At 48.8% G+C, this 19851-nt stretch overlaps 1 protein-coding gene across 8 annotated transcripts in view; it reads right to left on the bottom strand.

Moving 5' to 3' along the window:
• SPECC1 (sperm antigen with calponin homology and coiled-coil domains 1) overlaps positions 1–19851 on the bottom strand; it is a 268950-nt gene that overhangs the window by 86604 nt on the left and 162495 nt on the right. For all 8 annotated transcript variants that reach the window (XM_045985036.1, XM_045985034.1, XM_045985031.1 and 5 more), the window contains 2 exons: positions 15081–16660; positions 2734–2941 (listed from right to left, as the gene is read on the bottom strand). In XM_045985036.1, the coding sequence (XP_045840992.1) occupies positions 2734–2941; positions 15081–16660 (1788 nt within the window). The remainder of the gene's footprint in view (positions 1–2733; positions 2942–15080; positions 16661–19851) is intronic.

The raw sequence follows: 19851 nt of genomic DNA, 5'->3' as shown, positions 1-19851 counted from the left end.
AACCGCACAATCACCTGGGAAGCCTTTCCAAAGCACACATGTTCAAAGCCCCAGACCGTGACCCCCAGAGTGGGAACACCCATGCGGAGACAGGATCTGGGGTGTGTGTGTTTTAATGCCTCCAAAGGAGACCCTACCCCTCTCCCTAATTAAGAACATTCTCAGTCCCCTTCTCTCTCTGCCTCTGAGGCTTCCATGTCATTTCAATTGAAATCTGATCATGTCTATTACCCCATTAAAATTTTTCAATGTTTCTTCACGATTCGTTCCAGGGCAGGGGTTGTCTATTAAGGAAGTGAATCAGAATTATCAGAGAAGCTTCACACACACAGTCGGGTCCTATCCCGGCCGTTCTAATTCAGCACGTGGGCCCTGGGACTCTGTGTTTGGGGGTCAATGCAGCAGAATAAGAAAACACTCCTTCATTTCTTTTTAGTTTTCTGTCTGATTCTCTCGAGGCTCTTACAGGGAGGAGTGACTGGTCTCAGGCTGGGTCTGTGTGTCCCTGGACCTCCGTGGGAAAAGACATCTTAGTAATATCTTAGCCCCCTGGACAGAAGTTAAAAAGCTTCAAAAGCTGGCCAGTCTATGTTATTTTCAATCTTGGACATGTTAGGATACAACCATAGGGAACGGTGTGACACCTGCTCCGGACATTAACTCTAAGCTGGTTTTCTTGGTGGGTTGGGCTTGACCTTTAAGGCTCTGGGGACAACACAGTCACATTCTCATGAGCAATACATCACAGAAACAAAGCAAAACCGGACTTCTCTTCTTCGGCTTTAGATGCTCTTCAAGTACGGTGCAGTGTTTGGAATAATACACACTGTCAACGGCAGTGGGTTCTGGTTATCTTCGCAAGCGTCATTCCTGAGAACGTCTAAACGATGCTGACCCTGAGTGCTGACTGCATCTCGGCTGTGCGGCACGTCCAGTGAAGGGTGGAACGCTGGCACTAACTAAGCAATCAAGGTGTTGAACACACTGTCAACTCTCGCTGTTTGCGGCCGTTACATGCCGAATTCGCGAATACAGAACTCTGCTCCTACGGGAAATACAGGGTTCGGTTCCTGCAAGCCCCTGATCACATTTTTATCAAAGGAGACACTACTTGTGTTACACAGGCTCGTTTGCCAGTGTCCTTGGAAAAAATAAATAAATAAATAAAAGGCCGTCCCATCCGTGCTGGAACCCGCTTATTATTACCCTTTTCCTGCACAACCCTCAGTAGATATTTTAAAAATTCTTCTGCAGCTTCCTCATTGACAGAACCTGCCTCACCTGCAAGTTTTTACCTTTTCTCATGCTGTGAGGCCTTCGAGAGCCTCGAGAGCCAGGCAGCACCGGCTCAGAAGGGTCTAACGCTTTCCTGACCCTGGGAAACATGACTGTAAGTTTCTTGGCTTTTGGTTTCTCCACAATGTAGTTGTTTGTAGTTTGTTTTTTCAACCAGACCTCATCGCGTGAATCCGCACATACAGCTGCCGTTCCCATCTTTTCCACAGCTTCGTCACGTGCCACAGAGCTGACTTCAGCCTTTTCCAGAGCGGTGAATTTCATCTTCCTTTCTCTGGAAGTGTTCGTTAACGTTGAAGTCACAGCCAACAGCACTAATACTCATGCTTCAACAAATGTCATTTAACACTTGTTTTCTCCATAAGGCACACCCCGGCTTTCCTGCCTTAGGGACCTCAGGCGTTATTTCAGGACTACATCTGGGGGCCGTTCTACACAGTGAAATCGCCAAAAAAGGGGCACAAAAATATAAAAAACATGGCCTTAAATAACCATGAGAAAAATACTTGTTTGCAGTATGAGAGCTGAAACAAGAAGGCAAAGGGTTCCCTTGTTCAAGCTGAGCTGGGAATGTACTTTGGGAAACCAAAATTTTTTGCTGCTCTCTCCGTGCACGTCTGTGAATGACGTTAAAAGGACCCTGAGTGTTGATCCCGGGGTTTCAAATAAACTCGGGCTAGCAGGTGAGTGCCCAGATATGAATTCCACAAATAATGAGGATGGGTTATACAAGTCGGGGGAAGGTCTCAGGCAACCAACGATACTATTTTTAGCAACGGTGAGCGCCACCAAAAGCTCTGTGCATTAATTCTTTTGTGACAAAAGCGAAACACATTAGATGTGATAATTTGATCAAGCTTATTTGGACAAAGCGGACAACGTTTAACTTATCCCTTTTAATGTCTTTCCCTATTCAAAGCGAACAATGAGTCCCTAAAGAAGCCAAATATCGGAGCCTCTTCAGTAACGAGGCGGCTGATAGCCAGAAGTTACCTGACACCCTGGCTTCGGGGGGACCCGTGCCAGAACGGTTTTCTCCCTGAGCCCAAGAGCACACACGGTTCAGATCTACCTGACCATCTGTCACCCATCCTCCTGCCCGTCAGATCGGAAGGACAATGCCCTGTCAGGACCCAACGCACGTGGCCAGTGGTGGTGCTCACACACAGCAGTCCTGACCCTCCAAAACGCATTCGCTCTTCGTCACAATCACCCTGTGCTGCTGACTCGCGTTCCACAATCCTCCCTTCCCCACCGCCCACTCTTCCAGTCAACGGGGTTAATTACTCTGCCTTCCCCGACCACCGTTCTTCCCGCGAGACTGCCGAACACGTGGAAGGAGGACTCTTCACCAGCGTTCTCACACACCCTCCCAGGCATTCGGTTCGCATCAGCTCAGTCCTGACGCGCGTCTGGCCGGGGCTCGAGTTCACTTACTTTCCAGCTCGCTGATGAGCTGGTTGTTATGTAACTTGACAGCCCGATGCTGCTGCACCTGATCTTCTAATTCGAATATGGTCTCCTTCATGTCTTTAATCTCCGCATCACTCTCGGAGGCTTTCTCTTGCAGTTTCAGGCTGGTTCGGCTCAGTTGTTCTGCCTGATGGTCACATATCTCCTTCAAGTAAGAATAATCCTTTTCCACCTAGAATGAAAGGGAAGGTCGCCTGGTCAGTTTAACCGGAAAGAGCTCCTTATCCATCAGTGTCCGGCTCATCCGAGCAACGGCAGAGGAAGCTTTGGCATGTGCTATATCGGGAATCACTTCTACATTCGTAGCCTCAGGAACAGCCAAGGCTATAGACATACAGAGAAACTCGATGTCTGCAAACGGCCAAATACGGTGGATTCTGTGTCCCTCCCGACAGGTGCCCTTCTGTCCCGCAGCTGAGTGCAACAGCGCCTCCCTGGGAGGCTCTGGTACTGCACCCGGGAGGGAGGCGGCCCTCCTCCCATCTGCTATGGAGCAGCGCCCTCTGCTGGGGATCCAGGAACAGTGCCCCGAGACCCTACCCACGGCCTGCAAAAGCCAAATCTTTAAGCAGTAGCGGTTATACTGCTCCTTTAGAGAAATGCGACATGAACGGGATGGAGAACACCAGCTGAAGGCACAGAACAGAAACATGGGCATGCACCAGACCCAGAAGTGGCACAGGACAAGCACTCACTTCACCTTTTCAATTCTGAATCATTAAACATTTTATTCTATTTTTTAAAAAAGATTTTATTTATTTACTTGTCAGGGAGAGAGCGAGCGAGCGAGCGAGAGCGAGCACACAAGCAGGGGGGACAGCAGGCAGATGGAGAAGCAGGCTCCCGCCGAGCACAGAGCCCGATGAGAGACTCGATCCCCCGACCCTGAGACCATGACCTGAGCAGAAGGCAGACGTTTAACTGACTTAAGCCACCCAGGCGTCCCTCGTTAAACATTTTATTTTATTTATTTATTATTATTATTTTTTAAAGATTTTATTTACTTATTTGACAGAGATCACAAGTAGGCAGAAAGGCAGGCAGAGAGAGAGGAGGAAGCAGGCTCCCCGCTGAGCAGAGAGCCCGATGCGGGACTCGATCCCAGGACCCTGGGATCATGACCTGAGCCGAAGGCAGAGGCTTTAACCCACTGAGCCACCCAGGCGCCCCGTTAAACATTTTAAAGACACAGAAAAGCACCCAGGGTGAGAAGATAACCATGTGCCCAAATGGACTTCACGGTAATTAAATTTTGCCACATTCGCCATTTTTACTTTAACAGGATTTAGTAAAGTCCCCACATTCTCTCCCACCCCAGAGAGTAATCTGCATTACCTCAAAAGTGGTGTGTGGTTGTTGCTTGAATGGTTTTTCACTTTTACTGAGTATGAATGTGCCCGTGATAATACACAGATAGTATTGTTCTATTTAAAAGGTTTTATTTTATTTTTTATTTTTACTTTTAAGGAATCTATCTCTGCACCCAACGTGGGGCTCAAACTCACAACCCCGAGATCAAGAGTCACACGCTCCACTGACTGAGCCAGCCAAGTGCCCTGTTTGAAAATTTTTATACAAATGGTATTATACTATAATTATGCTTCTGCGATATACTATTACAACTGTATTCTAGTATATGGTAATATGTTTTTGTCCTGTACTATACTATACTTCCTATGCTTTTACAAAACTTGTTTTTAACCGTGTTTTTGAGATGTATCCACACTGATCTCCACAATGTTCAGTCCTTACTTCAAATGTTTCATAGCATTCTGCTGCCAGAATATACGAATTATTTTAAAATACCAATTATTTTAGTATGAGCTCCGCCCCTTTTCTATAGCCCTTTAGTTCATGTTACCAAACAGCTATCTATTTACCAATTAATGTAAGCCTGGTACCTGACAGATGTATTCCTAGATTTGGGGGGCACCTCCGTATACATGGGGTCCCCCGAGTGAATAGACACATTAGACAGCAGGATTGCACTGTTTTTCAGCTGGGACGCTGTAATCAGGAATAAACAAAGAAGGTAGGAAAGGAAGGAGGGAGGGAATAAGGAGAGAACCGGCATGGGAAAGAACCAAGGGCTTAAGGGTGCACACTGTTTTGTGCAACTGGTATTTCAATCACAAAGGTGCATAGCTCAGTACTGCGCTGGAAAATGCGTCATTGTAGCTGCTGTGGGCCATGGAGGGGGCCAGGCGTTGTAGACACGAGAAGGCTGACGTCTGACAGCATTTGAAAAGCAGCCAAGGAAGGCGTCTTGTGAGCCCTGCCTCCCGAGTCAGACCACGGCTTTCGGCGGAGCTGGTCAGGCTCCTGGGGCTGGGGGCGGCTCACCCGGCGTCTAGGAACACGCACGTTACCTGGGTGGGACTACTGTGGGTCAGGAGTGAAACTGGAGGGTGTAACCAGGGAACCAGGACATTGAGCACCCCGAGGGGGGGTCTCGTCTCCGCTTGCAGCCCAGGCTGCTGGCTTCCCACAGCCCTGACGTAGCTATGCCAGCTACGTGTTGGCTGGTCAGGATCGCAAGCACCAAACGGTACGCAGAGCGCTGGGGAGAAGCCCCTGGGATGTGCGTTGGGCACGGCTGGGGCCAGGGAACTCTTAAGTCAGCACAGTGATGTGTGGCAAATCACACACATCATCCTTCCTTCTTAATCTGGGAATCATTCTCTCAAGTTTAGCAATATTTTCCAGAAAGTTCTTTTATGAAAAACAACAACAACAACAAAAACCCTTAAGTAACTTCACAGTTTCTGCCTGCAGGAGCTTGCTGGGTAGTGGCAGGCAGGTATTTTTATAGTCATTTTACAGATTTTTTTAAAAAGATTTTATTTATTTATTTGACAGAGATTACAAGTAGGCAGAGAGAGAAAGGGAAGCAGGCTCCCCGCTGAGCAGAGAGCCCAATGCGGGGCTCGATCCCAGGACCCTGAAATCATGACCTGAGTCCAAGGCAGAGGCTTTAACCCACTGAGCCACCCAGGCGCCCCAATTCATTTTACAGATTAACAAATGGAGGGAGGGAGAAGTTAAGGCACTTGAAAAGAACAGTTCGGTTTACCAGGCAGCTAGGGCTAGCACCGTGGACCTCCATGACCCCTTCGGGCTCTGGGTTGCCGTCCACGTGACTGGCCTTCCCACTGGCCAGTTTTTCGTTCAACGACTGTTCTGACACCCAGCAAGGTGATTTCCAATGTCTCCTTTTCATTAAAGAAATCACTTTCGGGGCGCCTGAGTGGCTCAGGTCATGACCCAGGGTCCTGGGATGAAGCCCCGTATCGGGCTCTCTGCTCGGCTGGGGGTCTGCTTCTCCCTCTCTCTCTGCCAGTCTTTCTGCCTGCTTGTGATCTCTAGCAAATAAATGAATAAATAAATAAATCTTTAAAAAAAAGAAATCCCTTTCACACATTGCAAGGAAGACCTCTCCTCTCCAAAAATCAACTTGCTCTAGAAACAGGGCGTGCCCGATGGCATTACAGACTCAAACGAATTTCTCTGCAGAGCCCCAGTCCTTCCTGGAGAAGGGGTGGTTAGAGCCAGCCCCAGAGACAGATGGCAGCAGAGACCACTCGGGACTCCCCTTGCAGGGCTGAGTCTGGTCTCTCACCTTCCAGGATGGGGGACGCAGGGACAGGCAGGGTGGCTCAGAGGCAGACAGGGCGAGAGCCTTTCCCCTGGCCTGTCAGGCTCTGAAACCGAGGAAAAGGTATCCTCGTTGAGGGTCCGCACTCCCAGCCTCTCGAAGCTACTGGCGTCACTCCCAGGGTCGGGCCAACCTTTCTGGCCCGACAACTAGATGTTCTGTTCCGGTCACATTCCTGCTGTCCCCACCCCACCGGCTCCCCCGGTGACCTCCTACCCTCCTCAAGATTCAGGCTGTAAATCAAACGGAAGGACATGTCCTGATGACTCAGGTTTTCACTGTGAATTTTTCTAGTGTGTTCGCGGCAAGTAAAGTTCTCATTCACTGAGCCCTGAGAGGTGGTTTTCCTCTGAGCAAAGGGCTTTGGCCTTAAGACCAGTGTGGGAGGGAGTCCTCAGATCTGCCTCCGGAATTTTCCTCCCTCTTCTCATTGCCGTGTAAGTGGGAAGCAGCATAAATCAGCAAAGAGGAGTCCCGAGCTCTGGGGTCGGACCCAGCTTTGAACCCTGGCTTTCCTCAACTCATCAGTTAGCCAGTCACCTAGCCGTTCTCTGCCTCAGTTGCTGCAGATGCAAAAAATTAGATGACGACAGTACCTCTAGCCCCAAATTCTGATGATGAAATGAGATTCAATGATCTAAAGGGCCAAAGAGTGCCTGACACAGAAAAAGCGGTAAAATATTAGTTATTAAAATACCATCATTTTTATTTTTTAACATATTGATAGAATTATAGCAGCCTCTCCCCTAATTCGGTTACAAGCGTCTCTAACTTTCATTCACTTATTCAACGAGTGCTTCCCGGATACCTACTATATGGAAGGAGTCACAATGTTAAAATTACAGAGCTGATCCTTGAACATGGGGAGGGGGCAATGAGGGCCACCGACCTCCCCCCACCGCAGTCAAAACTTTATGACTTTACTAAACCGTAACTTTTTAACTCCACTGGAACTTAACTACTAACAGCCTTCTATCGACTGGGAGGCCTCACGAGTAACACAAACAGCGGGGTTGAAGTATATTTTGTATGTGATATGCATTACGTACTGTATTCTTATGATAAAGGAAATCAAAGAAAAAGTTATTCAGAAAGTCGTAGGGAAGAGAAAATTCATTTACAGTACTGTACTTGCCCGAAAAAACCTCACATACAAGAGGACCCGTGCTGGTCAAGGGTGGGCTGCGTTAATACGAAAGTGAATCAACTTGAACTGACTGCTTGAGTGGGCTCACCAGGAGTAAGAACGTGTTATTTTTGTTGTTTGTTGGTTTTTACATCTAACTTGGTTCCTCCAAAACTCCTTTTGCTTATTAATTCCTGGCCCTATTCTGAGTATATACTATTGCTGACGGAGACCATGTTTCATTCATGCTGGCCAAAACCTGAACTTTTTTCTTTCTTTCTTTCTTTCTTTTTTTTTTTTTTTGCAGTGCTGCTCTGCCAAGGGAGAGGAGAACATGCTAATTTAGTTGACACTTTTGTTATGGAAAAAGAAAAATGGCTACAAAACACTCAAAGAAGAGGGTAAAAATCTGTATTTCACTTTGGGAACTTTCTAGACTTTTCAGAGGCGTGCTCATGGATGGGCTTCCCGGAGTGCTCACACCCAGGAGAGACAAAGGCTGGGGCTTTGCAGAGAAGTCCTACCGTCGACTGATGGGAAGAATGGTGCTCAGGCCTAAGTCAGGGACGATACGAATATGTCTAAAGGGACAAGTGGGCCCCTTAGAAGGGAGGGGGGAGTCATCCCAGGAAATCCAGAACGGGGGGGACCACACTGGGTCCGCGGGAGAAGCGGTGCCCCTTCTCTGAGTTACGTGGGGGCACAGGGAGCAGGAGCACAGACCCTGTGGGTCCGGGTCTGCTGGAAGACCACTCTGGCGCAAACATGGGGTGTCTCCTGGCCAAACCATCAGGGGCAGCTCCCGCCCCCTGCACAAGGTTGCAAGAACAGAGCCCTAGTTGGTAGTGGGGGGGGGTTGGGGAGCGGAGGGAGCCGCCAGTCACGGCGACATGTGACTGCTCTGTGTCCTGGGCCACATGACTGTCCTGTCTGACCGACTGAAGGACGAAAGGGCGTTCTGGCTCTACAGAGGACACTTCCCAAGCTCCAGCTCCTGGTGCAGAGCAGGCTTCAAGCTCTGCGCTAGCAGACGAGGGCCTGCGGCCCAGTCCCTGAGCAACGGCCCACCCCGGAGGCTTCCCCTGCAGAACCCGCAGGCCTTCCCCAGCTGTGTCTGGACAAGCGTCTCCTGTCGACTTCCTCGGGAGAGCCGGAAAGCAGGCTGCCACACAAATTCTTTTCCTTTTCTTTTTTTTTTTCTTTTAGAGAGAGATCACGGGTGCACGCACAAGGCAGGGGTGGGACGAGAAGGGCGGGGGGCGAGGGAGAGACTCTAAAGGAGCTTCCACGACCCACTCCGAGCCTTAGACCACGGCCCGAGCCGAAACCAAGAGTCAGACACTTAACCCACGGAGCCACCCAGGGGTCCCCACACAAGTTTCTTACTGCCTTCTTCCCAGCGTGAAGTCACCGACTCTGGTCCGCCCAGAAAACGGGTAACTTGTCAGCCGAGGGCAATGGAGAGAATGGGGAAACGGAGGTGAGGAACATGGCAATGGCCGTGTCTTCAGCCCCAACAGTTCAACCTTGACCGACTCTCCCAAGAGTACCCAGTGCGGGACACACGAAGGAGAAGGGGTCCCTACGTTCTCCAGATCTCCAATATACAGATTTTCCGACACTTCTGACCTCCTCCCAGACGCCAGGGTCGGGCAGGGGGCTTTCGTACAAGTGATCCCAGCTGATCTGCTGTGGGGACAATGACCCCACAGGGCTGAGGGCCCGTCCTTGCCACATCTTCCTCTCAAATTCTGGTTTTGCCACTTGTGGCCAATGGACCCCCTAAAGAGTTAGGGCTGGTGACCAGTACTGGTCACACAGGGATTACTGTACCCCCTAGTTTTCCCCAACCGTTCGCAGCAAGTGTTTCTTTACAATCTCGTTTCTCCTCTGGAAGAGACGCCTGAGTTTCTATAGAAAGAACTAAATCTCGGGGCGCCTGGGTGGCTCAGTCGGTTAAGCGGTTGCTTTCGGCTCAGGTCATGATGTCAGGGTCCTAGGATCGAGCCCCAGATCGGGCTCCCTGCTCATCGGAGAGCCTGCTTCTCCCTCTCCCTCTGCTGCTCCTGTCTACTTGTACTCTGTATCTCTGTGTCAAATAAACAAAACCTTAAAAAAAAAAACACAAAACCAAATCTCTAAGGACACCACCTCTAAGCTTTTGACCTTGGGAGCAGGGTGGGGTGGGGTGGGGAGGAGGATCAGTATTTTCTTTTAGAACTTCTGGGTTTCAAGCCTTATAAAAATATTCTAACTTGAAATCAAGATCCTGAACAACTGAAAGTCTCAGCGTCAGAAAAGCAGACACCTGGCCCGCATCATCGTCCAGAAAACCAGGAATCCCGTGACACTCTCCTTGCCGCAGGCTGGGGCGCCCGTGTGCGTGGCTTATAGGAGGCTGAGCCACCCGGACTGCGTGGGAAGGAAATCCCTCCTCAAAGTCGTACAGAGGCATGGTTTATCATCACGCAGTACCGGCCGGCAGAATGAATGTTCGTGTTGGGTATTAGAGAAGCTGACAAGAATGGAGATACCGGCAGAAGACAAAGAAAGGAGCGGAATAAAAAGCCTCCGAAATAATCACAATGATTGTAGACGTCCTACCAATTTTCCATTTACCGTGTGAGGAACAGAGCCACCCTGTACACCCCAGCCCCCAAGAAAGGTACATTTTAATCGGAGCGCCTGGGTGGCTCAGTGGGTTAAAGCCTCTGCCTTCGGCTCAGGTCAGGATTTCAGGGTCCTGGGATCGAGCCCCGCATTGGGCTCCCTGCTCCCCCCTCTCTCTCTGCCTGCCTCTCTGCCTACTTGTGATCTCTGTCAAGTAGATAAATAAAAAAAAATCTTTAAAAAAAAAAGTACATTTTAAGGCTTTTCAGAGGCTCTTCTCACAGCATCTGAATCACTTACGTAACTGAGCCAAACTGGAAACTTACACGGACTTACTAACACTATCAGATCAGGATGGTTTGGTATTGCTTTTCCTCTCTAGAAACAGGTGATTTCATTTTCTCATAATATTCACCTTCTGCTGAGAATTACAGCGGATGAATGCAGAGTTCAGGCAGAAGCTGTTCATCACCAAGAAAACTGCTTGGTGATGAGCGGGACATTCACCCTGACACCGGCTTACAGCAGTTAAACATGAGAGCTCTACGCGAGGCCACTGAGAACCGAAGAATTAGAATTTACCCCGGGAATGCAAAGATAGTTTAACACTAGACTACCTTAGAAAATCTGTTGTTGTAATTTATCTCATGAACAAGTTCAAGCAGAGAAACATCATGATCACATAAGAACTACTCTAAGATCATAGTTGAGGTCTCAGGCCTACAGTAGATGTAAAAAAATTCAATCTCCAACCTTTTTTTAAAAAAAAGCAAGCAAAATACTCGTATCACTCAATAAAAGGTACACAATAAAATGCCTACAACAGGCATCCTTGATAGGATGTTGAAGGCGCTCCCTTTAAACAAGGTCAAGATCTCTCTGTTCAGCAAGGTGCAGCAGACAGGTGTCTGCCCAAGGTCACAGACTGAACCATTAATTAAGTCAGGATGACCCAAGCTCTCCACCTGCCAATCCACCACCTTCCTGTCCTTCGTGATGGTTTTGTGCTGAAAGTGCTCCTGCTTCTTTGGGGCATGAGTCTCTTACACCTTAAAAACTTGAATTCATGGCTGCTGGTCCATTCGTCAGTATCCTGCATTGGGGCTTCTACAGTAAGCTTCCAGTCAGCCTAGGAAGTCTGGGTTTTTCTCTTTCCAAAGGTAACAGCAAAGGACAGGAAGGTTAGCACAGGTTCCAACTCTACTGAGCAGATCTGCACACATAAGACAGCACAAAATTAGGGGCCCCTGGGTGGCTCAGTTGGGTTAAGCATCTGCCTTCAGCTTGGGTCATGGTCGCAGGGTCTTGGGGCCGAGTCCCACATCGGGTTCTCTGTTCAGGGGGGAGCCTGTTTCTCCTTCTCCTTCTGCCTCTCCCTGGCTCACACTTGCTTTCTTAGATAAAGAAATAAAATCTTTAAAAAAGGGGGGGGGGGGTGGCCACACCTGGGTGGCTCAGTCGTTAAGCATCTGCCTCCGGCTCAGGTCATGATCCCAGGATCCTGGGATCGAGCCCCACATCGGGCTCCCTGCTTGGCAGGGAGTCTGCTTCTCCTTCTGCCTCTGCCTGCTGCTTGGCCTACTTGTGCTCTCTATCTCTCTCTGTCAAATAAATAAATAAAATCTTAAAAGAAAAAGACGGCACAAAATTATAGACCTAGGATCTCAAAATATGTAAGAGACACTCGGTGTGACACGGTGCCTCACACACTCTTACCTCAGAATACCAGTTAGAGCCTCTAGCATCCTACTGACAAATGTCAGCAAGTAATATAAAAATACAGAATATATGAATGACATAATTAGAGCTTGACTTAAAACATATATGCTGTTCCGGTACTCCACAGAGAATGCAAATCTTTTTTCTTTTTCTCCAAATAAGACTCAGTTTGCCCCAGAAAATTCTAAATTTTGTTGTCTTCATGTAGCTAAAGCTATGATAAAGGGCAAATTCGTACCTTTAAACACTTTCATTAACAACCAAGAAATGACAGACTTAAACAAACAGAGAATTTTACTCAAAATACTAAGAAGAATCCAAGGAAATGTATAAAAGCAGAATGAAAGGATGAATCCTGAAAGGATGAATAAAAATAAAAGCAGAAGCAAATTAATCAAACAGATTAATAGTAGAATTGATAAACTAATCTAGCCCAGTCTTTGTATTCAAGGAATGTGGAGTGACATGCTCTATCTTCTGAATAAGAAGATTATTAATATTTTAATTACATTGATACAAGTCTGTGTGCTTGCCCAAGCGTGCATTCACCGGGAAAACATTTGAAAAGACATATAGCAAAATGCTAGCAGCGTTTTTCTCCAACTGGTGCCATTAAAGGTAACATGAATTTTCGTCTTCATGTGTTTCTGTAGTTTCTAAACCTTCTGTGATGAATATATAATTTCATGATCAGAGAAAGTGAAGCTGCTGTCTTGGGAAGATACTAGATAATATTTCTTGGTGACACGTATATTTAACGTAATGTCAATCAAAATACAAAGAGACAGATGAAGGACCGAGGGGAGACTTGAAGAAGGTCACCCGGGAGACTGAGCTTTTTGCAACAGCGATAGAGGGAAACCGATTCCACAGACCCCAAAACTTAGTGTAAAGCTACAATTACCAATTTAAACTTCAATTAGGCAGCTGGCTAGTACCTTCTAATGGGACTGCTTCCATACTACCAATAAGATCCTGTAAATTTCGAACACCAACAATGACTAAAACAGAACAAAACAACTCCTAACACCACCTACCACTCAGATCGCCTACCACTGGGATCGCCACTCAGACCGCCGAGTGCCAGGATCAAGTCGCAACAGACTAATCTGACGGCAGAGGAAGCCGTAGAGAAAACCCCCTGTGAGCTCATGGCACAACTCGTCTCTTAAAACACTGATGATGCTGTGCTAAGGTGGGAAGTGGCTTCAACCTCTCTCACCCGGGGAGCCCGAACATCACACATCACAGCCCCAGAGCCTGGAGGGTACAGGAAACAGGAGCCACCGGCAGAATATTAGAGTGACCGGCAATCTTCACCAGGTAACCAAGTTCCAGACTGGTCAAAGGATTATTTTTATTATTTTTATTTTATTTTTTAAAGGATTATTTTTAAAAAATGAAATCGTTATCATTTAATTTCACTGTGGGTTGGGGAAGATCTTTCCCAGGGAAGAAGACGAGGAGAAAAGAGGCAATGAACTCAGAGGTGAATGACCCAGTGACTTGATACCAAGCCCTGGAAGGGGTTCGGGGAAACAAGCACTCTCACGGACCTGCGGGTGGGAACAGATCAGGAGGGTATTTCTGGGGGGCAAAATGGCTGAACGTATTGAGTGTCTTTAAAATGGTCATATGCTGGGGCGCCTGGGTGGCTCAGTGGGTTAAAGCCTCTGCCTTCCTCTCTGCACTGAAGGGAGCCTGCTTCCCTCTCACTCTCTCTGCCTGCCTCTCTGCCTACTTGTGATCTCTCTCTGTCAAAATTAATAAATAAAATCTTTAAAAAAAAAAAAAAAAAGCCTCTGCCTTCGGCTCAGGTCATGATCTCAGGGTCCTGGGATCGAGCCCCGCATCGGGCTCTCTGCTTGGCAGGGAGCCTGCTTCCTCCTCTCTCTCTGCCTGCCTCTCTGCCTACTTGAGATCTCTGTCTAACAAATAAATAAAAAATCTTTAAAAAAATAAAATGGTCATATGCTGACACTGTAAGCCAATGTTTAGGAATTTTTCCCAAGGAAATAATCAGATATTTTAAAAAGTCCTGACAATATCAAAAGACTGGAAAAGAATATAAATATTCAACAAACAGGTGACCAGTAAAGTACATATGAATGTTTAAAGAAGAGACTACTGTCCGTCCGTAAAGTCATGTTTCAAAGAATAATGATGAGAATATGCTCAGAAAATACTGAGTTAAAAAAAAGTATGGACAAGCCTAAAATTTTTTTTGAAGATTCACTTATTTATATTTGAGAGAGAGAAAGCGAGTGCGTGTGTGTATGCGCTTACATGCGTGTGAGCAGGGCCGGGGGTGTGGGGGTGAGGGGCAGAAGAAAAAGGAGAGAGGATCCCCAGCAGACTCTCTGCTGAACAGGGAGCTTTTTTTTTCTTTTAAGATTTTATTTACTTATTTGACAGAGAGATCACAAGCAGGCAGAGAGGCAGGCAGAGAGAGAGGAGGAAGCAGGCTCCCTGTGGAGCAGAGAGCCCGATGCGGGGCTCGATCCCAGGACCCTGAGATCATGACCTGAGCCGAAGGCAGCGGCTTAATCCATTGAGCCACCCAGGCGCCCCTGAACAGGGAGCTTTACGTGGGGCTTGGTCCCATGACCCTGAGACCATGACCTGAGCTGAAACCAAGAGTCAAACTCCCAACCTACTGAGCCACCCAATACCCCTAAAATTTTTTTTTTTTAACTTGCAGGACACACACATACATAAATCTGGGGGGGGAAAAAACACAAACCCCACCAAATTAGTGTTATATTATTACTTGGTAGGAAAATTAGGGATGAGTTTAATTCTCTGTTACAGCAGCCCAATGCATGCTGATAGACCTGGGTAACTCTCTCTTATTCTGAGCCAGTAAGACTTCGCTTATTTGCCGCCTCTTCCAAGAAGCCCTCCTGCGCTACCTTCCTTTGTCCCTATTATTCTAGGCGCTCCTCCTTGGCATTGGACTCTGAGCTGTCCTGGGATACTCTTGCTCCCTGCATCGTACTCACTCATTTGATTTACTCTATCCCTGCTACACTCGGAACTGGCCACAGTCAGAAATTGGAGTGTTTCATTTTTGTGTCCCCGATCTGTGCGGATCCCCTCAGGCTGGGCAGGGGATTCTCTGCGCTCTGTGAATCTGAAGGTCAAGGAGGGGAAGGACTAAGAAGAGTGAGCCAACACGGGGATAGAGGTACCCCGCCCTACCTTGGCCAGCAGGCTGGAAACATGTTTGACTTCACCGTGGGCCTTCACTAACTCTCGTTTGAGCTCAGCGCACGCCAGCTCCAGCTGCTCCTTCTCGGCGCGAGCGACCCGCAACATCTCTTGAACCTCACGGCTTTCGGCCGTGTGCCCCACGGGGCTGGTCTCCGTAGCCTTCTGCTTCTCATTCTCCAAACGAGCCTTCAGCGACCCGTGTTCCATCCGCAGCCCTTCGAGCGTGGCTCTGCACTCCTCCAGACTCTGAGCCATTGTGCCGTTATTCCGCCGTTCCAGGTCCAGACACCCACTCAGTTTTTCGTTTTCTTCCTTCAGGTGTTTAATCATGTCTAAAGCGCCTTGGTTTTCCTCCTCGACCTTCCGCAAGCGGCAGGTCAGCTGCTGCTGGGTGTTGAGCAGCTTCTCTCTTTCGAAGCGGCCCTGGTCCAGGATGTCCGCACACTTCTGCTCCAGCTCGAGGATCTTTCCCTCCTGCGCCGCAGGCTCCTCGTTCTTCGCCCGCTCCTGCAAGAGGTTCAGGAGTTTCTCGTTTTCCTGACTCAGCTGCTCGGCCCTCTCCCGGTGCTGGTGGAAGGACGTTTCCAGGAGCGCCTTCTCGTCCGCGAGCTTCTCGTTTTCGGCGGTCAGCTCCTGCACCATCTGCTGCTGGTCGGACAGTTCCTGCAGAGTGGCCTGGAGCTCCTCCGCCGTGCTGTGATGCTTCTCCTCGATCTTCTGGATCTTCTCCGTGAGGGAGGCCAGGGACAGCTCGCTCGCGTTGTTAGGGGAGCTGCCGCCGGTCGAACACTTGGAGCCCCTAAAAGGGTTGCTGGTGGAGGACACGGGCTGGGAGGGGGTGTCTGCTGCGATGTGCTCAAAATCGGAAGCATCGGGGGACAGAGAAGCTTTGGTAACATCGCTGCTCGAAGAGCCCGATGTCCGTAACGCATTTCCGCGTCTGCTGTTCGCGAGCTCCTCGATTTCCCCAGACAACTGATGCCCCGTCGGGCTGCCGAAGCTTGACTCCTGAGTTAGGGACGTCGGGCAGCTGCTGTCCCCGGTGTGACTCACGCCCCCCTCTGAATTTGGGGAATGCTCCAGGTAAGTCAGTTTCTCCCTCAAGGCCCGGTTCTCCTCCTCGAGCTCTGCAAGTTCTTTCTGGAAACTCTTGTTTTTCTCCTCGAGAGCGCGTATCAGGGGTTCTGAGTCACCCGGAGAAGAGGACGTTACGTCTGGGCTGGCGTCTGAAGCCTCAGCTCCCTCGGCGCCTGGAGTCCTTTTCTCCCTGCATTTCTTCAGTTCGCTTCGAAGCCTGTTAATTTCACTGTCTTTCGCTTTGGCTTCGGCGAGAAGTTCCCGAACCTGGGACTCGAGCACCGCCTTCTCCCCGCCTTCAGGCTCTTGCTTGGGTCTCGTGGAAGTGGTTCTTAGGTGCTTAGTAGGGGTGGGCGTGCTGGAAGCAGTTGGACTGGACACCGGCTTCCTGGGGTTGGAGGGACCACGTGGCACGGTTCTCTCTCTTGAGACAGTTGCCGAAAGTTCTCGAGGAGCTGGAATGCCCGTCCGTTTGGTTGTTGGCACGGCCCCTAAGGACAGAAGGAGTAGAAACCAATGAAGCAGGGCAAGTACTTTAATACATGAAACCCAAGTGACTTCAAGTCACGTGGGATAGTGAAGGGGTGGCTGTTGCCTTTTACTCCTCCCACCCGCCCCACCCCGGCTCTGGGTAAGTATTTGGGTCTGGCTGGAGTTTCTGTGCCTCCTCCCACAGCCCAATACTTTGGGGGAAGCTGGACTCCAAGCCTGAGCTCCTGCTCACAACTGCATCCCAGCCAGAGTTGCTGGCTCAAGGCAGGGTTTCTGGGTGAAACAGCAGGAGAGGGTTGAATCATACGAAGTCTAGGAATGGCTGCCACCGCTTGTCACCACAAGGGGAAGAGAACGCAGAGCACACAAAGAAGGAAACTGAATTCTTAGTAGCACCGTGGAGTCACCCAATCTGTCAACCCTGGAGCTCAGCCTAGAGCCGGCCGTTCCAATGACACAAACCAATAAATACCCTTCATTCACGTCACCGTTAATTGGGTTTTCTGTAACTTGCGGCTTAATGCGTCTGAACCATAACCTTGGCAACTGAGCAGCCTCCTGACAAAACGCAAGTTCATCTTGAATTTTTTAAATGGTTTTTTTTTTTGATTCACCAACATCTTGTGAAGGAGCACGAATTGGACCGAGAAATCACGACACACAAATAATAATACCCCACGTTAAGACTAATCCAAACCAGCGACACGCTGCCTTTTTTTTTCTTTAAGATTTTATTTATTTGACAGACAGAGAGATCACAAGCAGGCAGAGAGGCAGGCAGAGAGAGGAGGGAAGCAGGCTCCCTGCTGAGTAGAGAACCAGATGCGGAGCTCGATCCCAGGACCCCGAGATCACGACCCGAGCCGAAGGCAGAGGCTCAACCCACTGAGCCACCCAGGTGCCCCACATACGTAACTTATTTTTTTTTTTAACTTTTTTTTTTTTTAAAGATTTTTTATTTATTTATTTGACAGAGAGAGATGACAAGTAGGCAGAGAGATCACAAGTAGGCAGAGAGGCAGGCAGGGAGAGTGAGAGGGAAGCAGGCTCCCTGCCAAGCAGAGAGCCCGATGTGGGACTCGATCCCAGGACCCTGAGATCATGACCTGAGCCGAAGGCAGCGGCTTTAACCCTCTGAGCCCCCCAGGCGCCCCCTGACCCGCTGCTTTAATCACAGGTGGCAAAGGTGTGCTTATTTGTATCCAGAGAAACAAGAGTAAACAGAGCAGGGCCACTTGCATGCATCTGTGCTACAGTTTTCAATGTTAAAGGGATTTACATAGTATGGAAGTGATACAGAACTTTAATGGGAAATGTAAGGTAAGGAACGGTTTTCTATTTTGGTCCATACTCCATTACAATATTAAAATAAACTCTGGGGATGAAAACCCAGACATCAATCTCCTATATGCCTCAGAAATGAAACCCACCTCCGAGGTTAGAGTGTAAATGAAAATTCTGGACCTATTTTTACAAACTGGAAGACCCCTGATGAATGGAGGCTGACTGCTGTGACTTATCTAACTAACTCTGCACGTTGGGTTGAAGGTGTCCAGTAACAAAGGACCCTAGAAGGGGTCACCAATTCCCAGGGCTCCAAAAGGGAGGAAGTGGGGGGGAGGATGCCGCACAGACTGGCAGCGGCCGCAGCCCGCAGGCACGGAGCAGAGTCCAGCGTGGCACAGGAGCGCTGAGCCTGCGGCCAGGACGTTACTAAGGAGCATCTGTGATCTGAGCATCCTGAAATGGGAGGTGATGATGTGAAGGCCAATGCCATTCACTGCTGCGTCTAACAGTCAAGTGCCTTTGAAAACTTTGAAGTAAAGACTAAGCTGGGGGCACCTGGGTGGCTCAGTCGGGTGGGCGGCGGACTTGATTTTGGCTCAGGTCATAATCTCTGGGTCCTGTGACCCAGCCCTGCGTGTTCTCGGGCTCTGCACTCAGCAGGCAGTCTGCTTCTCCCTCTGCCCCTCCCCCTGCTCTTGCTCTCTTTTAAATGCTCTCTCCTGGGGCGCCGGGGTGGCTCAGTGGGTTAAAGCCTCTGCCTTCGGCTCAGGTCATGGTCTCGGGGTCCTGGGATTGAGTCCCACGTCGGGTTCTCCGCTCAGCAGAGAGCCTGCTTCCTCCTTTCTCTCTCTCTCTCTCTCTCTCTGCCTACTTGTGATCTCTGTCTGTCAAATAAATAAAATCTTTAAAAAAAATAAAATGCTCTCTCCTTTTAAAAAAAGATTTTACTTATTTATTTGACAGAGAGAGAGCATAAGCAGGGGGATGACAGAGGAAGAAACAGGCTCCCCACTGAGCGGGGAGACCAATGCAGGGCTTGATCCCAGGACCGCGGGATCATGACCTGAGCTGAAGGCAGACGCTTAACGACTGAGCCACCCAGGCACCCCAGTAAATAAAATCTTTAAAAATAAAAAAAAGGTAAGCTATCATACGAATATACAGAAAAACTATGGTTTTTACAGTAACTTTTCAAACTAAGTTACTGGAAAGCGAAGACCACTATGATACACACTTACTACCTGTGGCTGTCTGACTTGCATCCTACTTAATGGAGAAAACACTCGGGGAACAAAAGATTTATTCAATTATTCTTGTAAAATGAAGATCCCAATCACTCAGCAATAAAATGTTTTCGTAACGCTGGATTAGGTAATCCTGATGATGGCAAGGGCCCCCAAGGAAAACGGAAGATGGAGTCCAGTTTTGGCGGAACTGTCGTCAGAACAGGCAGCCGGGAGGATCCGGCACTGGTCGTCACGGAGCCGCGGGCCCTTCCGTACACAGACACTGAAACTAAGGCTCCTTTTCGACCATCCGTTGGACGGGCAGGCCTCAAACAGAACAGGGGACAGCTCTGTGATCATTTCCAGCCCCGGGGGACTCCGCCCTCTGCTGCCGGTGTTACGGCTTGCACCTTACCCAAACCGCGAGGAATTTTTTTTATGTCAAAATACATTTGTGAAAGACATCCAGCTGTGTGTTATGAAATACACAATCCAGTCGTATTTGTTGCAATCTGTTCTTTGTCTGTAAGCCCTTCTGACACCTCATCAGCACCGAAGGAAATCACGTATGACTGTTTTCCTAAGTTGCTTTCTTTTTTTTAAAGGTCCTTCCCAGCTTTGTACACATCATTTCCAAAACCGTCATTACCAGACGTTCAGTGTGGAGGGTGGCGGAA

Source organism: Meles meles, chromosome 18, assembly GCF_922984935.1.
Source record: "Meles meles chromosome 18, mMelMel3.1 paternal haplotype, whole genome shotgun sequence".
Classification (NCBI taxonomy): domain Eukaryota; kingdom Metazoa; phylum Chordata; class Mammalia; order Carnivora; family Mustelidae; genus Meles; species Meles meles.
This window is presented reverse-complemented; position numbering and strand designations above follow the sequence as displayed.